Source organism: Coenobita brevimanus, chromosome 57 (assembly GCF_032717465.1).
Source record: "Coenobita brevimanus isolate Jiangsu-jjx chromosome 57, ASM3271746v2, whole genome shotgun sequence".
NCBI lineage: Eukaryota > Metazoa > Arthropoda > Malacostraca > Decapoda > Coenobitidae > Coenobita > Coenobita brevimanus.
Window position 1 is genome coordinate 9,222,165 of NC_137010.1, and position 21,485 is coordinate 9,243,649.

The 21,485-nt window shown below is 42.0% G+C and overlaps 1 protein-coding gene across 1 annotated transcript; it reads right to left on the bottom strand.

The window, feature by feature from the left end:
• Window positions 1-250: 250 nt before the first annotated feature.
• Window positions 251-20,825, bottom strand: LOC145402337 (neurotactin-like). Its single transcript, XM_080274482.1, has 8 exons — window positions 20,797-20,825; window positions 20,205-20,406; window positions 18,903-19,094; window positions 14,297-14,465; window positions 10,686-10,824; window positions 6,459-6,624; window positions 1,589-2,258; window positions 251-927 (listed from the first exon to the last, which is right to left on the bottom strand). The coding sequence occupies exons 1-8, from the start codon at window positions 20,823-20,825 to the stop codon at window positions 251-253; spliced, it is 2,244 nt and encodes a 747-aa protein (XP_080130608.1).
• Between the last annotated feature and the right edge of the window lie 660 nt (window positions 20,826-21,485).

Sequence of the window (21,485 nt, forward strand, 5' to 3'; positions counted from 1 at the left end):
ATGGCAACTTTTTTATATTACAGGTACGGTAATGTAAATTTCGGTAAATAGGTTTACCAGCTTTATAGGTGGAAATAGATATTTAATAAGCAATCTTTTGTTATTAACTGTGGAATTAATTCCAAAAATGAACATGAACTTCCTGCATCTGTTCATCTACTTATACTGGTGCCAAAGAGTGAAACTAATGGCAGGACTAAATCAACAGAATTAACATAAAGGTGTGGCAAACAAGCTGAAGACTACAAGGTCAAAATCTTGTGGCCAGATGTGACATATTAACCCAATGTGCACAGGCTATCCGTGAGCGCATGACAGTGACTTCCTCATCCACCGCATACACACCAAGGTGGGCTGGTCTGGGTTCATGTCGTTCTGGTGCACCTGCATGTACAAACAGAAAAAAAAAATCTTGCATGGCCTTCGCATACCTTGCATCAGCTTCATTCTTGGCCTTAAACACCCCCAGTATGGCCTCAATGTCTGAGGACCCATCAGCAACCTGGCCAGCACGTGATAACCGGCTGTGGTCAGATATGTAAGCATACACAGGCACATCCTCAGAGTTGTGAAGTGCATGAGAGCGATCACGAGCTATCTTGGTGGCAGTGGTCAGAGCCGGGCAGGTTATGGTAGCGTCAGACACCAGTGTTGTCAGCAGTTGCCAGGGGTCATCCTTAAGATGCGAGTACCATTCTCGTGCTGTTTCAGCTTGCTCTGCGGTAAATGCAATTTTCTCTGGCTCATTCCACTGTGGAGGTAATGGCCATCTAACCCTACCAGACGATTCTCTATCCTCATATGACAGCTCTTTGGATTTATCTGAGAGGAGAGATTCCATGATAGCATCAATAAGATTCTGTTGTGAGGAACTGACACGATCACGCCATGACAAGAGCCTGTGAGCTGCACTCTGCCGTGCTGACCCTGCAAAATATAGTACAACACATCAGATAACTCATAATAGCAACACTCAGTATTCAATACACTGTATAGATACTAATCACTTTCAGTCATTTTGTTCCTCAGTGAGTATGGCAACAACAAACTACAGGCCAAACTACCCCTCATTTGATTCCAATACCTGTGGGGTAGAGATTGGTTCAAACTAAATATTTCTTCAGTAAGATATGTAATAAAAGTTACATGCAGCTGTATTCAGTATCTGCACATGATTCACTATGTAAGGAGCTTCACTTTTCAGTTAAACTGCTCTAATGAAACACATAAAAATATAGACATGTTGTATCTAAAATGTACAAAATATTGTTATTTTATAATATACAACACAGAATGAGGATGGAATGAGTTGGGTTAAGCCAAGTCTGAACAGTTAAGGAATACTGCTGTCATGGAAAGAAATGCAGAACAATGAAATGGGTATACAGCAGTGATGTGTATGAGAATAAGTGTAAAATATCACAGAGAGGAGGCCTGGGTAGAAGCTGGATGGTGAACTGGGATGAAATAAAAGACACCAGAACTGGAATGTGGTTGTATGATTTCTTAACTGCTGTGATCAAACCAAACAAATGACAAGCTAAGGCATCAAGGAACAATAAAAACAGACAAAAACCAGTGAACTGACCAATCATGAGTGTGATAGGAGGTGCAGTTGGTAAGAAGGGTACAATTACTCCATCAGCCACAAGCCAGGGTTCAGTGATGTCAGTGCGACGGTCTGGGGTCACTGCTTCCATGACTGCCTCTGCCTCCACAGTTTGCAGACAGAACACAGATGAGCAGTTGAGGCGTGAGATGAGGCCCTGATCAGCCTGGCGCCAGGGAATGTTGGGGTGTCGGGGTGCCGCACCAGACAGCCAGGCAGCACGGACCAAACTATGGGCTCTTGGGGCTGACAGCACTGGCCAGGACAGCCCTGCCCCACCCTGGTGCCCCAGAAGAATTATTTCCCCTGGTGCCCCACCAAAGTGCTCAATGTTGCGTTTGGTCCACACAAGTGCAGCAAACAGATCCGAACCACCCTGGTTGCCAGAGGTGTGAGGATACGTGGTGGCAGCCAGACCAGAATGAGGCAGGAATCCCAGGGGTCCCCGCCTCACCTGAGGTGACACAATGACAACCCTTCGGTCCTTGACCACTTGCTCTGCCCTACTCAGCATCCAGGTCCTCTCCCCATCCTGCCCCAGCCCCGCCCCACCAACATACACCACCACAGGAAGGGGTGTGTCGTACCCCAGTTGGGGGGTGAAGATATCCAACAGCAGACAGTCCTCCCACCCTGACACCACACCACCCTGCCGTACATGTACAGTATGTGGGTTAGCTAAGTTTAGATTATGTCAGGTCAAGTTTATACTAGTTTCACATTAACTCATCCCAGACTTTCGTCTTCCTGCAGCTTATTTTACATAGCTCAGTGACAGAAAAAGGCAATACTACAACTCTACTTCCTTGTCACAGCACTTCTTCATGACTAGCATCATATTCTAATGTTACTCTATTGTTACAACTCAACAACTAAGATGGACAAATGGCATTTTTAGGCCAAAATACCATATAAAGAATATACTGTAGTTATAACACTGACAAGACTTCTATCCATCACTACATTACAGTATAGCAAAAACTCTTCAGTGTCCAGAAACATTTACCTGGAAGGCTCATCAGATTTGCAGGAATACCCTATATTCATTCAGATACCTCACCTCTGGTACAATTGGCTTTGCTTTAATCCAATATATTTATACATTATGCTTAAAATATTTAATTTCCAGTATTGCAGGTCTCTTTGCTGAAAAATTATCACAAGTCATAATAACTGATTGGTAGAGGGTGACTGTTTGATTAATTGGAGTCAAAACCTGTTGTGATAGTATTTGATTATTTGGTGTCAAAAACTGTTGTGATTGTATCTGATTATTTGGAGTCAAAAACTCTTGTGACAGTACTGTATCTAATTTTCCCAAATTCAAGTTATCAAAAACACCTAATGAACCATCCCTTATCAATACCTGATTTCACAGTATAACATTGCAAGTGTTAATAATGTAATAAGGTGAACTCCACAGTATCCGGCCCTGACTCCCAGTTTCACCTCTCTCGGATCCTACATCTCACAGTATAATGCTAAAGCATCATCTGTGGCAAGGATTATAGGCTATGTACTGTACCTCAATTTGAATCCTCATATGGCTGCTAGATATTTCTCACCATCAGTGGGTACCCCATTCATCATCAATATCATCACCCTTTTTTCCACCTAAAGATCATCATCATCATCGTTACCATCATCAAGGTCCTTTTGCCCACTTAAAGATGGGGTAAGGCTAGACACCTACTGTACTCTTAAATACTCCAGATCAAGGTAGCACAACCTCAAGCCCTTACATGTTTATCTATCTATCTATCTACTGCCAGACACCTTAATCCCCTAAGGGGTGGCCACAAACAAATCATCCCCATGTAGCCCTGTCCCTGCCATTTCACTGCCCTGCTCCCAGATCACACCCCCCTCTCACATATACCTCTCCACTCCATCCCTCCATCTCATCCTCAGCCTCCCCCTGCACCTTAGTCACATACACTCTCCTCATTAGTATCTCGCTCTCCATTCTCTCCACATGGCCAAACCACCTCATTGGATTTCTCCTAATGCTATCACACCCACATCCACACTACAATGCTCCTTCACTTCTTCATTTGTCAGTTTGTCTCTCCATGTAACTCCAAATGCCTCTCAAATAACTCATTACCACTGCTCTCACTCTTGACTTGTGTCCTTGCAACAAGGTACAAGCTTCACTTTCATATATTAGAGTTGGTATCACAATACTGTCATGCAGCAGCTTTTTTACTTCCATGCAAACTTCCCTGTTTCTTATCACTTCAAAGAACCTGCAACCTTTCTTCTTTGTTGTACCCTTTCAAGCACTTCACTCTTCAAACTTCCACCCTTACTCTTCATACTACCCAAGGACTTAAATGTACTCATGTTTTCCATTTCCTCATCATCCAAACTCACTGTACATCCAGTGACTTCATTTCTCTCGAGGACCATAACTACTCTTCCCTACAATCACCTTTGGATTCTGTTTCTTATACACCCTTCCAAATTCATTCATCAAGCCTTGCAGTTCCCCTTTGTCTTCACTTCAAAATACAGTATCATTTGCAAACAACTGTATAGGGAGTTTCCAAATGCTGCCCTTTCTCATTAGGGCCACTCCAACATCCACTGCCCCCATTGACAACCCCATCCATGTACAGCTTGAACAACCATGGAGATATGGCACATCCCTGTTTCAATCCAACATTCCAAAAGAAAAATTCACTCAGTCCACAATCCACACGCATTGCAGCTTTAGCTCCCTCAGACATACTCTTCAAGGCATTCAGCAACTTCCCATCTACTCCATATATTCTTATTATTTTTCACAAATTTTGTCAATCCTCCCTGTCATATGTTTTCTCCAAATCCATGAAGGACACATACAAGTTGTTTTCCTTCTCTAGAAACTTTTCCACTAAAGACCTAACAATGAATATCTGATCTATGCAACCTCTTTCCTTCCTAAAAACTTCCCTGTTCTTCTTCAACTAATTCCTGTCCTAACTCTGTCAATAAGCATCCTACCACATACTTTTCCTATTACACTAAGCAGACAAATGCCCCTATGATTCCAACACATTTCTTTTTCCCCTTTTCCTTTGTACAGGGGAATACATGTCACACAGGATAATACAGAAGTGACTGTTACTTGCTACTGTTTATCACTAAAGTACAGGACATGAGTAAACTCCAAATTTAGTGGGAAATTCCCTCAAACAGGATCCCTGCCTTCATGCACACTGTAATGAATTATGACAAGAATCACAAAAACTATTATGAAAGGTTAATCTTCATAAAACTTGCATCATATAGCAGATTTTACATGAAAACTCTCAATTATTTGTCTCTGCAATATCCAGCCACACACAAAATCTGGCACCGCTGGCTCAGCTCAATTAAAGCAATATCCAGCACCAAAACAGAACGTAACTGGCTGTTCTATGCAATAGCCTGCGAAGAGGCATATCAACCGGCTGATAAGCAGTAGCTAACCAGCACTGTATTGCTACATTACTGGAATGTATCATTAGCACCCCTGTTGCAACGTGAGCGGAATGATAATGTGTTCAGTTGTGAGGCTGGCTGGTTGGCTTTGTTTGTGTGTGGGTAAACAAGCTATCTCATGAACGGCTTGAGCTATCAACATGAAACTTTCAGGTTATCAAGATATGACCCAAATCTTGGACGAGTTCAAAAATGGGCACTCAAGGTCAAGGTCAATGTCATCAAAATGGCTGCCAAAGGTCAACTAGTTGACCTTTGGTTATCTTGACCTTGACCCTGAATACCTATTTTCGAACCTGTCCAAGATTTTGGCCGTATGTTGATACCCTGAAAGTTTCATGTCGATAGCTCAAGCCGTTTATGAGATATCTTGTTTACCGACAAACAAACAAAGGTAGCCAGCTAACCCCACAACTGAAAACATTACCACTCCGCTTGCTTTGCAACGCGAGTGGTAAGCGGGCGGAGTGGTAATGTTTTCAGTTGTGAGACTGGCTGGTGGGTTTTGTTTGTGTGAGTTTTACATTCTGAATTTGCGTCACTTCAGAAAAGGAGGTGCAAAATTATGTGCCCAGGAAAAACTTTCCAGCTACTGTACATGGGTGGTGAGATCTCATCATGAGATGGCTTCTAGTTATTGTATTGTATTTTATGCTTAGTTTTCATCTTTTACTAATGGGAAAGTTTTTAGGATAGAGGGTCGAGATGGACAGTAACACAATATACAACGCCACCAAATATTGACCTAATGGAGGGTATTATGCAATATCTGACATTTCACTTTATTCGGTGAACGGCTTGGCTGAATTACGATGGATAGCTGAGAGTTCACTGCATTACTTAATGTTAAAATACTCTCTTACAAAACACAAAGCATACAAAAATAAAATATTTATGTTTTTACTCCAAAGTCATCTTTTATTGCTATTTTATTCCACTCAGCTCAGGAGACAACCCTCACTGGCAACTTCAGCCCAAGGGAATCTTTATTTCAGCTAATACCATATGATTTTATTCAGTTCACTGGGCACTCCATACGCTAAAAGGAGTTAAGAATTTCTTCAACTCCTTCAGGCTGAATGAAACAAGTATATTTTGTACATTATTTTGGCTACTCATTAACAACTTATTTTGAAGGGAATGGACTCTTCAGTTTCAATGGTTCACAAATGCCTGATACTCCAGTTCTATAACTCTAAATAAATACATTCATACTCAGTGACATTACTAAATTAGCAATATTTGATGGATTCCTCAAGTCTAACAAGAGTGACTCTATTGCTAAATAAATGTTCTAAATTTACATAAAGGCCATACATTTTCTGGAAAAAATAAATACTACTACTCATGATCCATTACCCAATACTGTATGGTGCCTCACCTGACTGTCATAGGTCCAACATGGCTGCACCTTGTCAGCAACGTAGGTGCCAGTCCAGCAGTCAGCCAAACTGGTGTGCAGGCGCGCCGGCCGGAACCGCAGCTCACCCAGCGGAGGAACAGCGTATGGCACACCACGGAACACAAAAATACCATCCTCTATTTTCCTGTTAATAGTATATATGTGGCTATATACAGTTATGGCACTTACATTTGGGATGATGGAAAGTAATTATAATAGTGAAATGAGAGACATCACATGAATCATGATAAAACTGTCTGAAAGTATATTTAAATGGTAAATGTAAATTAATTATATAGGTGAACTGAGAAATTGCAAATTTCCCAAACTACAACTACATGGAGGCATCACTGGACTATCCTTCAAAAATGTCAGGATGTGGCATCATCCATCCATCTATCATTCAGTCCAATACTGTATTACCTAATCAAGATCATAGAGGACTGGGGCTACACTACTCTGTCTCGATATTTACAGTGAGAGTAACCAGTTGTTCCCTTGAGCAGTAGTACATGAACAAGAAATCCCAACCATCCCTTGGAAGTAAACCACTATGGGCCACAACCAGTCGGAATACCTCACCAGGCCACTAGGCATCTAAAAAAAAAAAACTGTAAAGGGGGTGCCACACACTACCTTGTATGAGGTTTGCCGAGGAAACGTGAGTACATCGGCATGGTATTATGGTAAATGTCCATGGGATCCTCGACAAGCTTGGAATCCGTTTGGATGGATTCTCACCCATCATACATGGTACAAAACTGTGTGACCAACTAGGCAACTCAACAGAGAATATTTCATGTTTTAGCAATACTTAATAATATTTTAAAATAAATATTAATAATTATGAAAGCCTTAAAGAGTAAATATTTCATACACTGATGAAAACTGTGATGTCCATAAATTAACTATGTGTTTACATTTGGGGACTCGGCTGCCAGATGCACCACGAGGCGAACACAACACAGAAGAGCAGAACCTCTGTACCCACACAGCTTCATCACCACTACAAGGGCCACAGAAGCAACTGCTCTCTCCTCCAGAAACACTGAGAAAGCCATTTTAACCAATGGGGTCCTTGGACAATTCCATCTGTTTGGTTACAATGCTGCTTCTCCTTCTCTTCCGAGTCAGTGATCGCATTCTTCAATGACCTGGACTGAGTATAAGCGAGACGGGTACTGGCAACAATGTGAGAAGAAGCATCACTGCCGACAATACAAGGAACTTGTGTGATAAGGTGTGTGCCTGGTTCCATGAAACTTTTCCTCGGCAAATCTCATACAGGTATAAGGTAGCATGTGATACTGCCTTAAGAAGGCAACAGGGTTATTGAACTACGAAGTCTGTGAAGCCAAATTATTTAAATAGTGCACCAACTAGTTGGCATAGCGTGACTGTGCTGGGAGCACCGTGTAGCAGCAACTTTGTGTATTAGTCAACACTAGCTGCATCACGCCATGTCACTTAATCATCAAGGTACACACAGTTGGGTGAATGTGTGTTTAGTGCACCTGGCAATTTGTAGCACGTTAAACAACGAAAGATATTGAAGAGCAACGTGTTTGTGTGAAATTCTATTTTGAATTGGGAAAAACTTTCATGGAGACTTTTAAATGTTGCAACAGGCTTATGGGTAGGATTGTTTGAGTCATATGCGATGCCAAACGTGGTTCCAGTGGTTCAAATCGGGAAGAAAATCCACCGAAGATGATCCCAAATCTGGAGGGCCTTCCACATCATGAGATGACTATCACACTGAGAAAGTGTGTGCTGTGATCCATAAAAATCACTGTCTGACTGACTCAAGTTTCCAAAGATGTTGGCATCTGTAAAAGTTCATGCCACATGATTTTAACTGAAAAAAAAAAATGCATCATGTTGCCGCAAAATTTGTGCTGCATCTACTGAGAGATGAGCAAAAAGAGAAGCGTATCACAGTTAGTCAAGTGGCTGATTGTTTGAATGCTGATAAAAACTTTCTGAAAAATGTGATAACAGATGATGAAACATGAGTGTATGACTATGATGTTGAAATAAAAAGGCAGTTGCCACAGTAGGTTGGAACACTGTCACTGCACCCCCCCAAAAAAAAGGCACGTCAGAGTCACTCAAACATAGAGGCGATGTTTACTTTGTATTTTTTTTTTTTTTTTTTTTAAGGGTGTCATTCATCATGAGTTTGTTTCACATGGTCAGACAGTCAATAAAGAGTTTTTCTTGGACATCCTGAAGCATTTGTGGTAGGCAGTGTGAAAGAAGAGGCCTGAGACGTGGACAAACAAAACCTGGAAGCTGCACCATGACAATGCACCTGCTCACACGTCACTCCTTATCTGTAACTTTTTGGTGAAGCTCGAGACAACTATCATTCCCCAGATACCCTACTCCCTGGATTCGGTCCCTGCGGACTCCCCCCACCCCCAACTTCATCCACCCTGAAAGGTTGCCAATTTCAAATGACAGAAGAGATATAAGAAAATTGGCCAAGTGAACTAAACACATGGTCACTCAAGCATATGTACCTAAATGACTAAGTGATATGGCCTGATGAGGCTAGTTTCAGACTTAAGATCTAAGTTGCTGCTACACAATGCTCCCATCATGATTATGCCATACCAGCTAGTTAGTACGCTATTTAAATAGGTAGTTCTCTTCATGGACAGACCTCATGTTCAGTATCAGTATGCACCACAAAGGCCTACCCTTGATCTCCCAGCGTACAAGAACAGAAAGGCATCAAGTCAAGAATAAGAGATACGGTACAATAAGAATAAATCTGGAAACCTGAGATGCTGAATACTATTATTAGAAAACTGTAAAAGGTAGCAGTGTAAAGGACCAACCCGAAACTTAAAAAATTAATTACTGGTCTGGTCGGGATTTAAACTCAGGCCCTCGCGCCTCATACGCGCACACATTACCACTGAGCCAAAGAAAAGATCCCCGCTCTGCCTCTAGGCAATGCGGGCTTTTATACACCCCATTATATCACTCTTTTCTCCCCCTGGTGATAATTTGGTCTGTTTCGAACACATGTGGTAGCCTAGCACACTGGAGGCCACCATTAGGGGGAGCCCGCGAACCACACAGACACCTCACCCCCGGGATGTAAGGTTTAAGATACTTTCAACATCATGGCCCTCTAAGCCCTGCCTTACATCCCACAACGCTGCCAACCAATGTGAAAGACCAACCTGAATCTTAACAAATTAATCATTGGTCTGATCGGGATCTGAACTCAGGCCCTCGCGCCTCATATTCACGCACATTACCACTGAGCCAGAGAGAGGATCCCCTCTCTACCTCTAGGCAACACAGGCTTTTATACACCCCATTACAACAGCTAGTCCCATACCATTTCATCTGAGACATAGAGGCCCAAGATTAGGCTACTAAAATTTTAAAAAAAATGATATGCCCTCCACATCATTAGCTACACAATCAAAACTTCCACCCTTGGAGTTTCAAATCCATACATAAGACAAGGTCAACAACCCCACTGAAATCTTATACCAGTAACCATCAAATCACTAGGTACCTACCGGGTATTGTTACAAAACACTGAAGATCCATCATACTATCACTGTTCATTATAATGATATTTTAAAAGTAAACTGTACACAATACTGTATGATCATTATAAAAGATGACTGCATATTCAGAATCCTGATTATTAAAAAAGAAAATTCAGCAAGGTTATAGGAAATATACCTGTATATGCATAAAGTACCAGTAATTTCATACAATTATCAGTCTACAATTCTTTCAAGATGATAATTAATTTGTTACTGTAATTAATATAAAACAATCCTACTGATTCCCTACATAACATAATAATACTTCATTAAACAAAAGTTTGATAACAAGAAACTAAATGGAATCCAAATTGCACTGTCAAGTTTATCCAAAGTTTTCATTACCAATAAGGCTTGAAGATGTGCTGTAAGTGAGCAGTTTGTATTCCACAGTTCACTGATCTTAATTTGGCAGATTATTTCATCCTTTTATAGCTTGTTTCATGAAACTCAAAGATACATGTAGTATAACATAATACAGCTCTGCATCTTTTCCGGACTAACATCAACATTCCAGTACAGTATTAATCTTACTACAGCTCAGGATTCAAGATGGAGAGATGACCATTTTAGGCCAAACAATGTAATGTGTGTGTGTGTGTGTGTGTGGGGGGTAGTATGTACTAACCCCTGAATGGTGCCACAGGTGGTGACAGTGGTGACGTGGGGGGGACGCACACGAGGGTCAGGCAAGAAAAGGCCACGATGTGTGGTGGTGGCCAGCGTCACTATCACCACCACAAGCACTATCACCAACACACTGCACCCTAAAACAAAAATAATACGGTTAGTCTTCATTAGATCATCTTTTTTTACATCGCTGTTCATCTCTGCCTTCATTTCTCTGTCATCCAAGACTGAAAAAAACATCAATCCCACAGTCCCCCATCATCATCTCTTCTACCTAATGACTATAATTCAATAACAAGGGAAGAATGATGGGAAAAAATGGGACAACTATCAATAGCATGCCTAATTATATGGGCCACACATTCACTTTTCATTTATATCCTCAGAATCCTGGCTCCGCAAGTCTAACCATCTATGCACATTATGATTGTTTTTTTTTTTTCTTTCTTTCTTTTTTTTTGACAGATACTGTTGTTGTAGGAGTGTTGTAAGCAATTTAATCTTATATTTTCAACACACGGGTACACAAAAAGTGCAGTGGTGTCAGAGCTAGACTGCAGGATGTGGTAGGCTTGAGTCCACTTTAGATGCGGGCAAAAAAGGACAAAGTGATAGACAAGTCAGGACGGACATGGCAAATGTCTGTCTGGAGTTTATAGATACTTTTCTTTTTTTTTTAATCTGGGTATTATGATCTGTGATGCTGATGGTTGGGCAGGGGGGTGGGCTAGCTCCATCATTATGGTTATAAACTCGTAGTTGATGGATATGTTATCTCTCCTGATGCTGATGAGACTTTTCTTTTGAATATATGTGTGTGAAGTATAATGTATGGTAATTTATAGGACCCTCCTGAAACACTGTACTGGTACTTTCATGTTTTCTGAAAGTGTAACTGTGCTTTGCATAACATTATACAATACTTTCACACTTCCTTACAGTAAAAGATATTAGTAAAGCCTTTGATGCTGTCCCCTGACACAAACTAATCACCAAGATATACAACTCAAACATGAAGAGCAACATCAAATGTTGGCTTGCCAACTATCTGTCAGGTAGACAAGCATATGTGACGTTCCAGGGCAAGTCATAACAAACACAAAACTTCCCTAACGAAGTTTCACAGGCTCTGTCCTCTCACCCACACTCTTCATCCTATACATGCATGATATTACCTTTAACCTATACATGCATGATATCTTCACCCTATACATGCATAATATTCCCAGACCTCAGCCACCCACAAACATTGCCAGATAGGCAGATGACACTGCCAAAACAACCATACACCACATGGCAGACACAGCCTGCACACTACAGCAAGACTACCTCAACATAATGCAGACTTGGGTCAAGGATAACAGGCTGCTGATTATCCCCAACCAAATCCACCACAACACCTATCACTAGCAGTAAACATGAACACAGTTTCTCCCCTCATACCACACTTAATGTGTGTGTGCCACGCATCCTCTCCACTAAGATCCTTGGAGTGACATATGACAGTGGAGCCACCTTCAAAGGCCATGTACAAGACAACAAGAGGCTGTGCACCCTTAAACTCAATACACTCTGGGGAACTACAAGGCCAGACTTTGGGCAACGAAAGGAAACATTCACCTTACTCCACAAACAATACATCAAATCAGCAATGTATTATGCCTCCCAGGCATGATCTCCTATCCTATCCAATACCCTCTACAACTCTTTGGAAATCACACACATCACTAATGGCTGCACCAAAACTACTCCTACAACTCATTCACACTCTGAAACTAAAGTTCTTCCTGTCAGAGACTACCCTGATATGAGAGGCACACAATTCTTTGCAGCAGCCTGTGACAATACACAACACACCTGTCAATATATATGAGACACACAAAACACATGGGGGCACATAAAACAATCACTATACAAATATTTTCAATCTACAACAATATCCACCTCCAGACATTTCAACATTAGCAATGAAGAAAACACACAGTAAGCTTCCATAGTATGTGAGCTCAGAGTATGCGAATTGCATAGTATGCGAGTGACCAAAAATAACCAAAAAACCTTGACTGCATGAGTTTAGCCCACAATACGCGAGGCAGAGGCATGGAGTGGACCAAAACTGCTATTTTCCCTGAATACACAACCCCCCTCTCCACACAACACGCCCATCGTAACTTAGAGGCTCATGGGGAAGGTGCTCAAGAGGAGTCTTGCCAAGAACGACTTTGACAATAACGTTTTCGGGAATAACGGTAAGCTAGAATAGATACCCAGTTTCTATAATAATATTTGGATTCACCTGAATGACGGTTATTTCGTGAATGCCAAAATGTTATACTGCAAATACGTCCATAACAAGATGAGGAATGAAACGAACAAACAAGAAGAGATGAAGGAAATTGCCGAAAATGTGAACAGTAACGAGAAGGAGATGGAGGATCCTCCCCTCACCACTTCCCCTGACTCACCAGCCACCTCCCCCTCCAACTCCACAGCCCAACCTGACTCACCTGCTTCACCTGGCATACCTGCAACCCCCACCATAATGGCTGTTACTGCATTCTGGAAGAAATATAACATTCGACAAGCCGTAAATTTCTTTGTCAAAGCTTGGAATAATACAACACTGGCAACCGTTAAACAAGCATGGTGCAGCCGGAGCAGCGGTGAGGGCACTCTACGTGTCGCGCACCTCAGAACCCCTGTTATTAAAGTCCATCGGGCCTGTTGTCTACTGTTGTTAAGGTAACTGACCATATTTTTGTTACTGTAGCTATATCTGCAGTGTACGTCTGAAAACTTTTCCCCTTATTATGTCTCTTTGGGTCAAAAAATGTCAAGGTATGAGGGGGTGCTGCCCATATGTAGTTTTTCCAATAAGATTATGTATTCACGGTGTGCTATTTCACAGTGTGCGAGGACCAGGACCGCCCATCCACTTGTGCTCTGTAGGAGCTTACTGTACTTACTTCATGTGCAGGGCACTACTACATCTCAATCACAACACCATACTAGAAGCCCTCATTCCTGACATCCACCCATCACAGGTTTCCTTAAACAGAGATGATCAAGTTCACCTAGCAGGACATCACCCAGCTCTCCTCAGTTACCAACTTAAATATGGGTTGGATGTAATCACATATGATATGTGCCCAGTTTGTAGAATAGGATCACACACTATAACCTATGTAATGGAGCAGTGCACAGCACATGCCACACTAAGAGAGACAACATCAACAGGGTAAGGAACCTACGGGATAACCTGACAGGGGCAGCAGCTTACCTACAGTTGATGGATCTGCTCAATCACACAGACTGAGATTGAGCAATAATACCAACCCTCCCATGCTAACCCTGGCTGGGGAGAGAGGGAGGTCAAAACCAGGGTTTCACATCAAAGTTCAGTGTTAAGATGGTCATTCTTTGCTTTTTTATACTGTGTGAGAGACAGTTTGTGGCTTGTGTGGAGGGAGGGGGGGGGGGAGTTCTGAACTACCACAAGGTTTTCATTTGATGTTTAATCCTGGCTGCAACTTCCATTAAGCCCAGGGCAGGGTAGTGGGAAAGAAAAAACTATGATGCATGACTGTACACCACCAGAGCCTGACTGACCTAGTATGACCCTTGTGGAGGCAAGGGCAGCCAGGCAGGTGTGAAAGGCAGAGCGGGCACGTTTGGACATGGGTTGGGGCGGTATGTCCAGCTTGGGGTCCCTCACCACAGACACACTGGGGTCAAACAGATCCAGGTACCTTGGCTCTGGGCTTCCAGCATCAATGATCTGCAAACACAAATATGGTCAGCTCACCCGTAACATGCTCTCCCATAACACTGATTTTTATGTGATGTGGCAGGCACTTAAGTTATATTCTCAAAGTTATCACAACATTGCTTTGTCTACCCATAAAATGCGATGCAGGCCCAATCTTGTTTATATTATTTTGCATTCATTTATAATGGCTCCAGAATGCTTGCATGTGTTGGCCTTAGTTGCCTAATGACAGCTCTCTGTGTTGCTGATCTCTAGAAGCCAATCTATTCAGTCTCTTCTCCCTGAAGTCACACTCTATGACCTCATCCGAGGTATTTTTCAGTCTGCCTCTTACAACTCTACCCTCAACATTCGCACTTCTCTTTATACGAATCAAGTTGTTTGCCTCCATTCCCTCCACATATCCAAACCATCTCAATCAACCCCTTCTCATCACATCACTAACAAATTAAAGTTCCATCTTCCCTGTCAGCTCTTCATTCACAATCCTAACCCCCCAGGCCTGTCATTCACGGACAAACTACATATCCATTTAACCATTTTCATCTCTGTACCTTTGAGCCCATGAATATCCCCTACTGCCTAGGTCTTACTACCATGCAGCAGTACATTCCTAACACATGCTGCACACAAGAACCCCTTTCCAGGGAAAGAGAGCCCTCTCAGAGTCAGGAGAGGCAACAGCTTCCTCAGCTTCTTCCAACCATTCCTCACCCTAGTTACTGAGCTAGCTCCAGCCCCACCTCTAGTACAAACCATGTCTCCCAAATGACAAAACTCCACTTACTCAAAAAACTCTCCAGCAAAGTGAATCCTTTCCTCCTATTCTGTGTTTACATTTTTCCCCTGCACAATGCACACACAATACCAGTCTTATTTTGCAGCCTACCACTAATTCCACTGCATCTCTTATGTACCCAGTTATCACAAATACTGCATAAGATGAGCTACTTCCCACACCTGTGTGGGACACTGCACATGGCCATGTTCCCTCAACTTTGGTGGTACTGCCACCAGCCCTAGATATCATCACTTTTGTTATATCTGCATTTACTCTCAAACCATTGTAACCCATTCCTCTTATACACTTCTTAAATCTTTCCTCCACCACCCTCTCACTCTCTGCAATAAACACCAAATCACCAGCATACAGCAACTCCCAAGGGAGTCCAGTTCTGAAGTCACATGAATGAGCTTAAAGCACCATGATAAACAACAAGGGGCATATAAATGACCCCTGATGCATGGCAACATTCACACAAAACTCATCACTCAAACCTCCATTCACTTTCACTTGGTTGCAAACAACATCATACACAGCCATAACCAGTTTAAAGTACAATCATTCTAAATAACCAATAATGGCCAAATAAGGCATCTTATCTGTCACTGCATGGACTCATCTCCCACAGCATACTATAGGCTATGTGACTCTCTCTCTCTCTATGTGTGTTCTTACCTAATTGTATCTTTACAGGAATGAGTCAAGCTGGTACTGTCCCGTGTCTTAAACCATATTTATCGTACATATCCTTAAAATTGTGAATTGTTTTGGCACACGTTATTTCATTCGGTAGTGCATTCCACTGATCAACTGCTCTATCTGGGAAACTAAATTTCCTTACGTCTTTATCACCTCTCTTCTTATGCAGTTTTTTGCAGTGTCCTCTTGCTGATGCTTCCCCATAGGTTAAGTAATCATTTATGTCTATTTTCTTCTTCCCTGATATGTATTTATATAACATAATCATGTCACCTCTTTTCTTTCTCTCCTATAGTGTTGGTAGATTCAGTTTATTTAGTCTTTCTTCGTAGCTTAGATCCCTTAAGCTTGGTACCCATCTTGTAGCGGCCCTTTGAACTTTTTCAATCTTGTCTATGTGTTTTTTGAGATGAGGACTCCAGACTACTGATGCATACTCCAGGGTTGGTCTGATGAATGATGTTATTATCTTTCTTAGCATGTCTTCATTTATGTATGTGAATGCTATTCTCATATTTGCAAGCAGTGTATACGTGTTCCATACCTTCTCGCTGATGTGGTCAGCCGGAGATAGTCTGTTATTGATAATCACACCTAGGTCCTTCTCTCTTTCTGATGTGTGTAGGGTTTTACTTCCTTATGTATAATCCCAATCAGGTCTTTTTCCACTTTTACCAAACTTGATTACATGACATTTGTCCACATTGAATTCCATTTGCCATGTATTACTCCATTCATGAAGTTTATTTAATTCTTCTTGTAGCTCTTTACAAGAGTCTGTGTTAGTACGGTAATTCTCCTTTGTATTTTTGCATCATCTGCAAACATATTTAAATAGCTTTCAATTCCAGTGTTATTGTCTATATCATTTATATACACTAAAAACATGACTGGTGCCAGCACTGAGCCCTGTGGTACTCCACTAGTCACTTCTTTCCATGATGAGTAATTTCCCCTTAGTACTGTTCTCATTTCTCTTCTTATGAGAAAATCTTGCATCCAACAATACAGTTTGCCTCGAATTCCTCCTTGATGGTATAGTTTCCATAAAAGTCTTTGGTATGGTACTGTGTCAAATGCTTTCTTGAAATCTAAATATCATTCTAAATAACCAATAATGGCCAAATAAGGCATCTTATCTGTCACTGCATGGACTCATCTCCCACAGCATACTGTAGGCTATGTGTGTGTGTGTGTGTGTGTGTGTTTGGGGGGGGGAAAGGAATGGAGGAGTGTGGGTGATGATCTAGGTGACTGTGTGAAATGAAGGGGTGGGTGATGGTGTGATCTACCAAAAGACTTCAGGTTACTAGTAGTTACAGTAAAGTGTGTTTTTAATTGTGTTTATTACCCTCTGGTGCATTTAAGTCCAGTTTGAGGTGCTAAGGACAAGGTTGGGGTTCACTGAGGTGACACTGGGGAGAGTATCAACCATAAGCCATTTTTCTCATATGCTCTGCACCTCGCATAACACAGACTTTTGTAACACTGTTGCAGATATTGGCCAGTTGGGCACGTTATAGGTGTGCTGACTATAATATTGGATTTTGTCCTTTGAATCTGAGGAAAGCAATAATTTACTTTTATCAAATTATTATTATTATTATTTTTTTTTTTATCTCTACCAAAGTTTTGCTGTTTACAGTAACATGACTTTTTCCTCTACCTGAGGGTGGTGCAGTATTACAGAATGGTATTTGCATGCCTCATCACTCTCAAACCTAGTGAGATCTCTACACTGGCAAGGAATTTAAGACTGTCCACTAAAAATTCCAACTCCAGATACTCTTCTCGCCAGCCTATGGCAACCTTGACTTCTTGGGGTATGTTGCTTTTCAACAACTTTACAGCATACATCCCTCAAGTATCTTCAAGCTTCAGTGTTTAGTACTTGTACAATGTGGGAGGGAAGATGTCTACCAATATTACATGTACCTTGAGATATTTACCTCCACCACAGAGGTTATGCTTTTGCCAGCATTGATATGTTTGTCTGTTAGCAGGATAACTGAAAAAGTTATGAACAGAATTTGGTGAAATTTTTTGGAAGGGTAGGGTTAGGGTATGGCCCAAGGAACAATCCATTAGATTTTGGTGGTGATCCAGAACATCATCCAGATTCAGGAATTTTGTGTTTGTCCACATAGTATCTCCAAAAGTTCTCAATGAATTTCAATGAAATTTGTGGAAGGGTGGGCCATGGGCCAAGAAGGAACTGATTTTCTGGATCCAGATCCTGCAATGGCATTGGCAGAGGTATGTGCTCTCTGAATGCTCTCTAGTCATAAATACATCAGTCACCCCACCATGTGAGAAAGATGATGGGAATCCTTCTTTTAGCATAGGATACTACAGTATTTAACACCATTACTCTGTCACATCATCAAAACACACATAAATGCTTCAATGATTTTAAGTATGTAAAATATCTAACTGTGGAGTCACACACTTTCTGAATACAAGTAATGAAATTACCTTCTATTAGGCTACCAATGTAAACCATTTTCACTCACTCTCATCTTGCTATGAGAGTGAGTGAATTAGAGACAATGGTGAATGGTGATTGATTTTTTGTTTTATGTAATTCTGCTATCACCCTTTTCCTTCTCTCCCACTCAACTACCGGTATCTCCTCCCCTCTTTTCTCATGCTTTTCCTCTTCTTTCACATTTCCTCCTTATCTAATCCACATCATCCTCTCTCCTGTTTCAGTCTGTATGAAATAAAAACATAACACAACTCACTCCCTCTCCCTCAAATAGAGGATAGTGAGCTGGAGGGGCAAGGTAACTTCAGCCAGCATTCCACTGAGGTCAAGTCCAGATGAACCTGGATTCAAAGCAATGACAACAGTAACAAAAACAATTAATACTTTACTTATAATAACAATACAATAAATGACCATTTTGATTATTTGATAATACAGTACGAATATATAGTAAACCTCTCTCTCTCAGTCCCACCTCTGGCTCTGTGTATGACGATGGTGTGGTAGGGTCGAGTGTGATAGGTTCCCTGATGGGTTCGCGGCTGGTGGACGGCCTGATCATGGGGTCCTTCAGAGGGTCCTTCAGAGTGGTGGGAGGCTCTTTGAATGCCTCCCCATTCCCACCTTCCCCCGGATCCCCTGTACTCCCCACCCGACCCCCACCTCTCTGTAAGGCAAATTAAGTTGTTAGATGCAGTTTACGTAGACATAAACAGCATATAGAATTTGCTGTGATGAATGCTTTGACTGTGTAACTTGTGGAAATAATAGCTAATTACAGTCCTCATTATGAGTAAGGGATGTGTTCCAATGCATTACACCTTTTCGCATACAACCGGTGCTATAAAATGGGAAGAAGCCGGCAGAACAGCTTGAAACGTACCAATAGCACTTTAATGGGAGATGTTTCGGTATTTATTGTGGATATTACAGCAAATTGAATTTAAAAAAAGTGACTTATGACAAGGGCTTACTGTTACAATGTGTGTGTGTGTGTGTGTGTGTGTGTGTGTGTGTGTGTGTGTGTGTGTAATTCACCGGGTCGGTCAGGATCACTTGATGGTCGTGATGGTCAGCTTTTACCCTCCCGGAAGGGAGCTGAGAGCTCATATAGTCCGATCTAAGGGCAAGGCTGTGACCTTCACACACGCATACACCCGTCCCCTTGCTCAAGGGGGACAGTAACCACCCACTTCGTCAGTGAAACTTTTCGCAACCTGAGCGAGGCGCGAACTCCCGTCTACCAGATGGCAAGCGAGAACGTTACCACTGTGTGTGTGTGTGTGTGTGTGTGTGTGTGTGTGTGTGTGTGTGTGTGTGTGTGTGTGTGTTTGTAAACCATCATCGCCCTTGGCTTTATCCCTCAACTCCCCACACACCAAAACTTTGCTTTTGTTCAAAATCTGAAGAACTAAATACATCTAGACTTTCAAATGACTTGCACCTGAATCTTGGGATGATCTTGATCAGATGGTAAAATCGTACATTCTTGTGTTGCCTAGAAATAATAAGAGCCAAAAGATATCTAACATACTATGCGCTAGGGTCAGATGAAACAGTTCTACATCTGCTTACAGGCAGAAGGTCAAGACCAAAGTCAAATGGAATTCAAAACACACATTTGAAGGCATTCTGATTTGGGTAAAGGTTACTTTGCTTACCACTTACTTTAATTTTTATTTTCCAGGCATGCTAGAACACTTTTCTCCCTGCTGAAATTCAAGATGAGTCTGGAAATCATGAATTTACATCTCCCCCACTATGCCTCAACATATACCTGAGCTATCTCGAACTTCCTCCTGAAGAAAGCCGGGATGCGCCATGGTGAGGGTCGGTGCCTGGGCGTGCGGGCAGGTGGTGGTTGTGGTGGTGGTGGTGGTGGCTGCTGTTGGGCCGGGCTGTGGGGCGGGTCCTGCCTGGTCGACCCGCTACTCCACGACCGCGACACATACCGCCCCACCACCTCCACCCCAGACATCCTGTAAACAACAAAGCAAAAAAAGATTGATGATTTTATAGCACAGTACATGACTATCAGTTAAGTAAGACCTCATTACCTAGATCAAAGGTCAGGCACAAGAAGGGGTAAAGGGAAAGGTGAAATGTGGCAAATTGTGGGCGTAGAGTTTTTGCTTCTGAGGTGCTCCTAACTCACTGCTCTCCTCATTTCGTGTTTTTTCATTTTTGTATGTGTCTGGATCCTACCTCACCCCATCTTACTGCTAGGTGGGCTTTATTAACGTTGGGACGATGATGATGATGATGATGATGATGATCCAAATCTGGGCATACAGTACACTACATAGCACCTTTCGTCAACACACCAACGAACGGCACACACCCTCACGCAGGGCAAGGTCAACACTGACCTAGCGCTCTGATCCTGACCTTTACCCATTGTCTTTAAAAAATAATAGCGTCACGGGCTGTTCCCAACCCCTACCACGACTGGTAAAATCGGATAAAAGCCGTTCGAGTTATCTCATGGCCGGAACCTGTGTGAGAATAATATCAGGCCGTGAGATACCTCGAAGAGTTTTTATTCAGTTTTAACCAAACCTGGTGGAAGGAAACTTTTTTTTTTTTTTTTTTTTTTTTTTTTTTTTGAACAGGTCAAACGTCACGGTCACAAGGCAAGGTCAACATTCACTCTGCCCTGTGACCTTGACCGTGTGTGTGTGTGTGTGTGTGTGTGTGTGTGGGTGTGGGTGTGGGTGGGTGGGTGGGTGTGGGTGTGGTGAAAGGGCGCGAGAACATCTGGAAAGCCTGTTTCCTATTTAGATTATTTACCACTCAGTGCAAGCGCCAACACTAGGGAACATTGTCGATGAAGCATAAAAATGCAACATGCACAAATCAGTCATCTATTTCCATTTTCTTTGATTAGCCTACACATCAACGAAAACCTACGCAAATATGAAGAACGTAAAGAGAATATGAAAACCTGAAATATTTAAACGATAATTCCAGGCCCATGAGCAGGGGAGGGGAGGTCGAGAGGGTCGGACGACCCCCCACCTGCCTAAAGGTTCACTTTCTCACTATATATATATATATA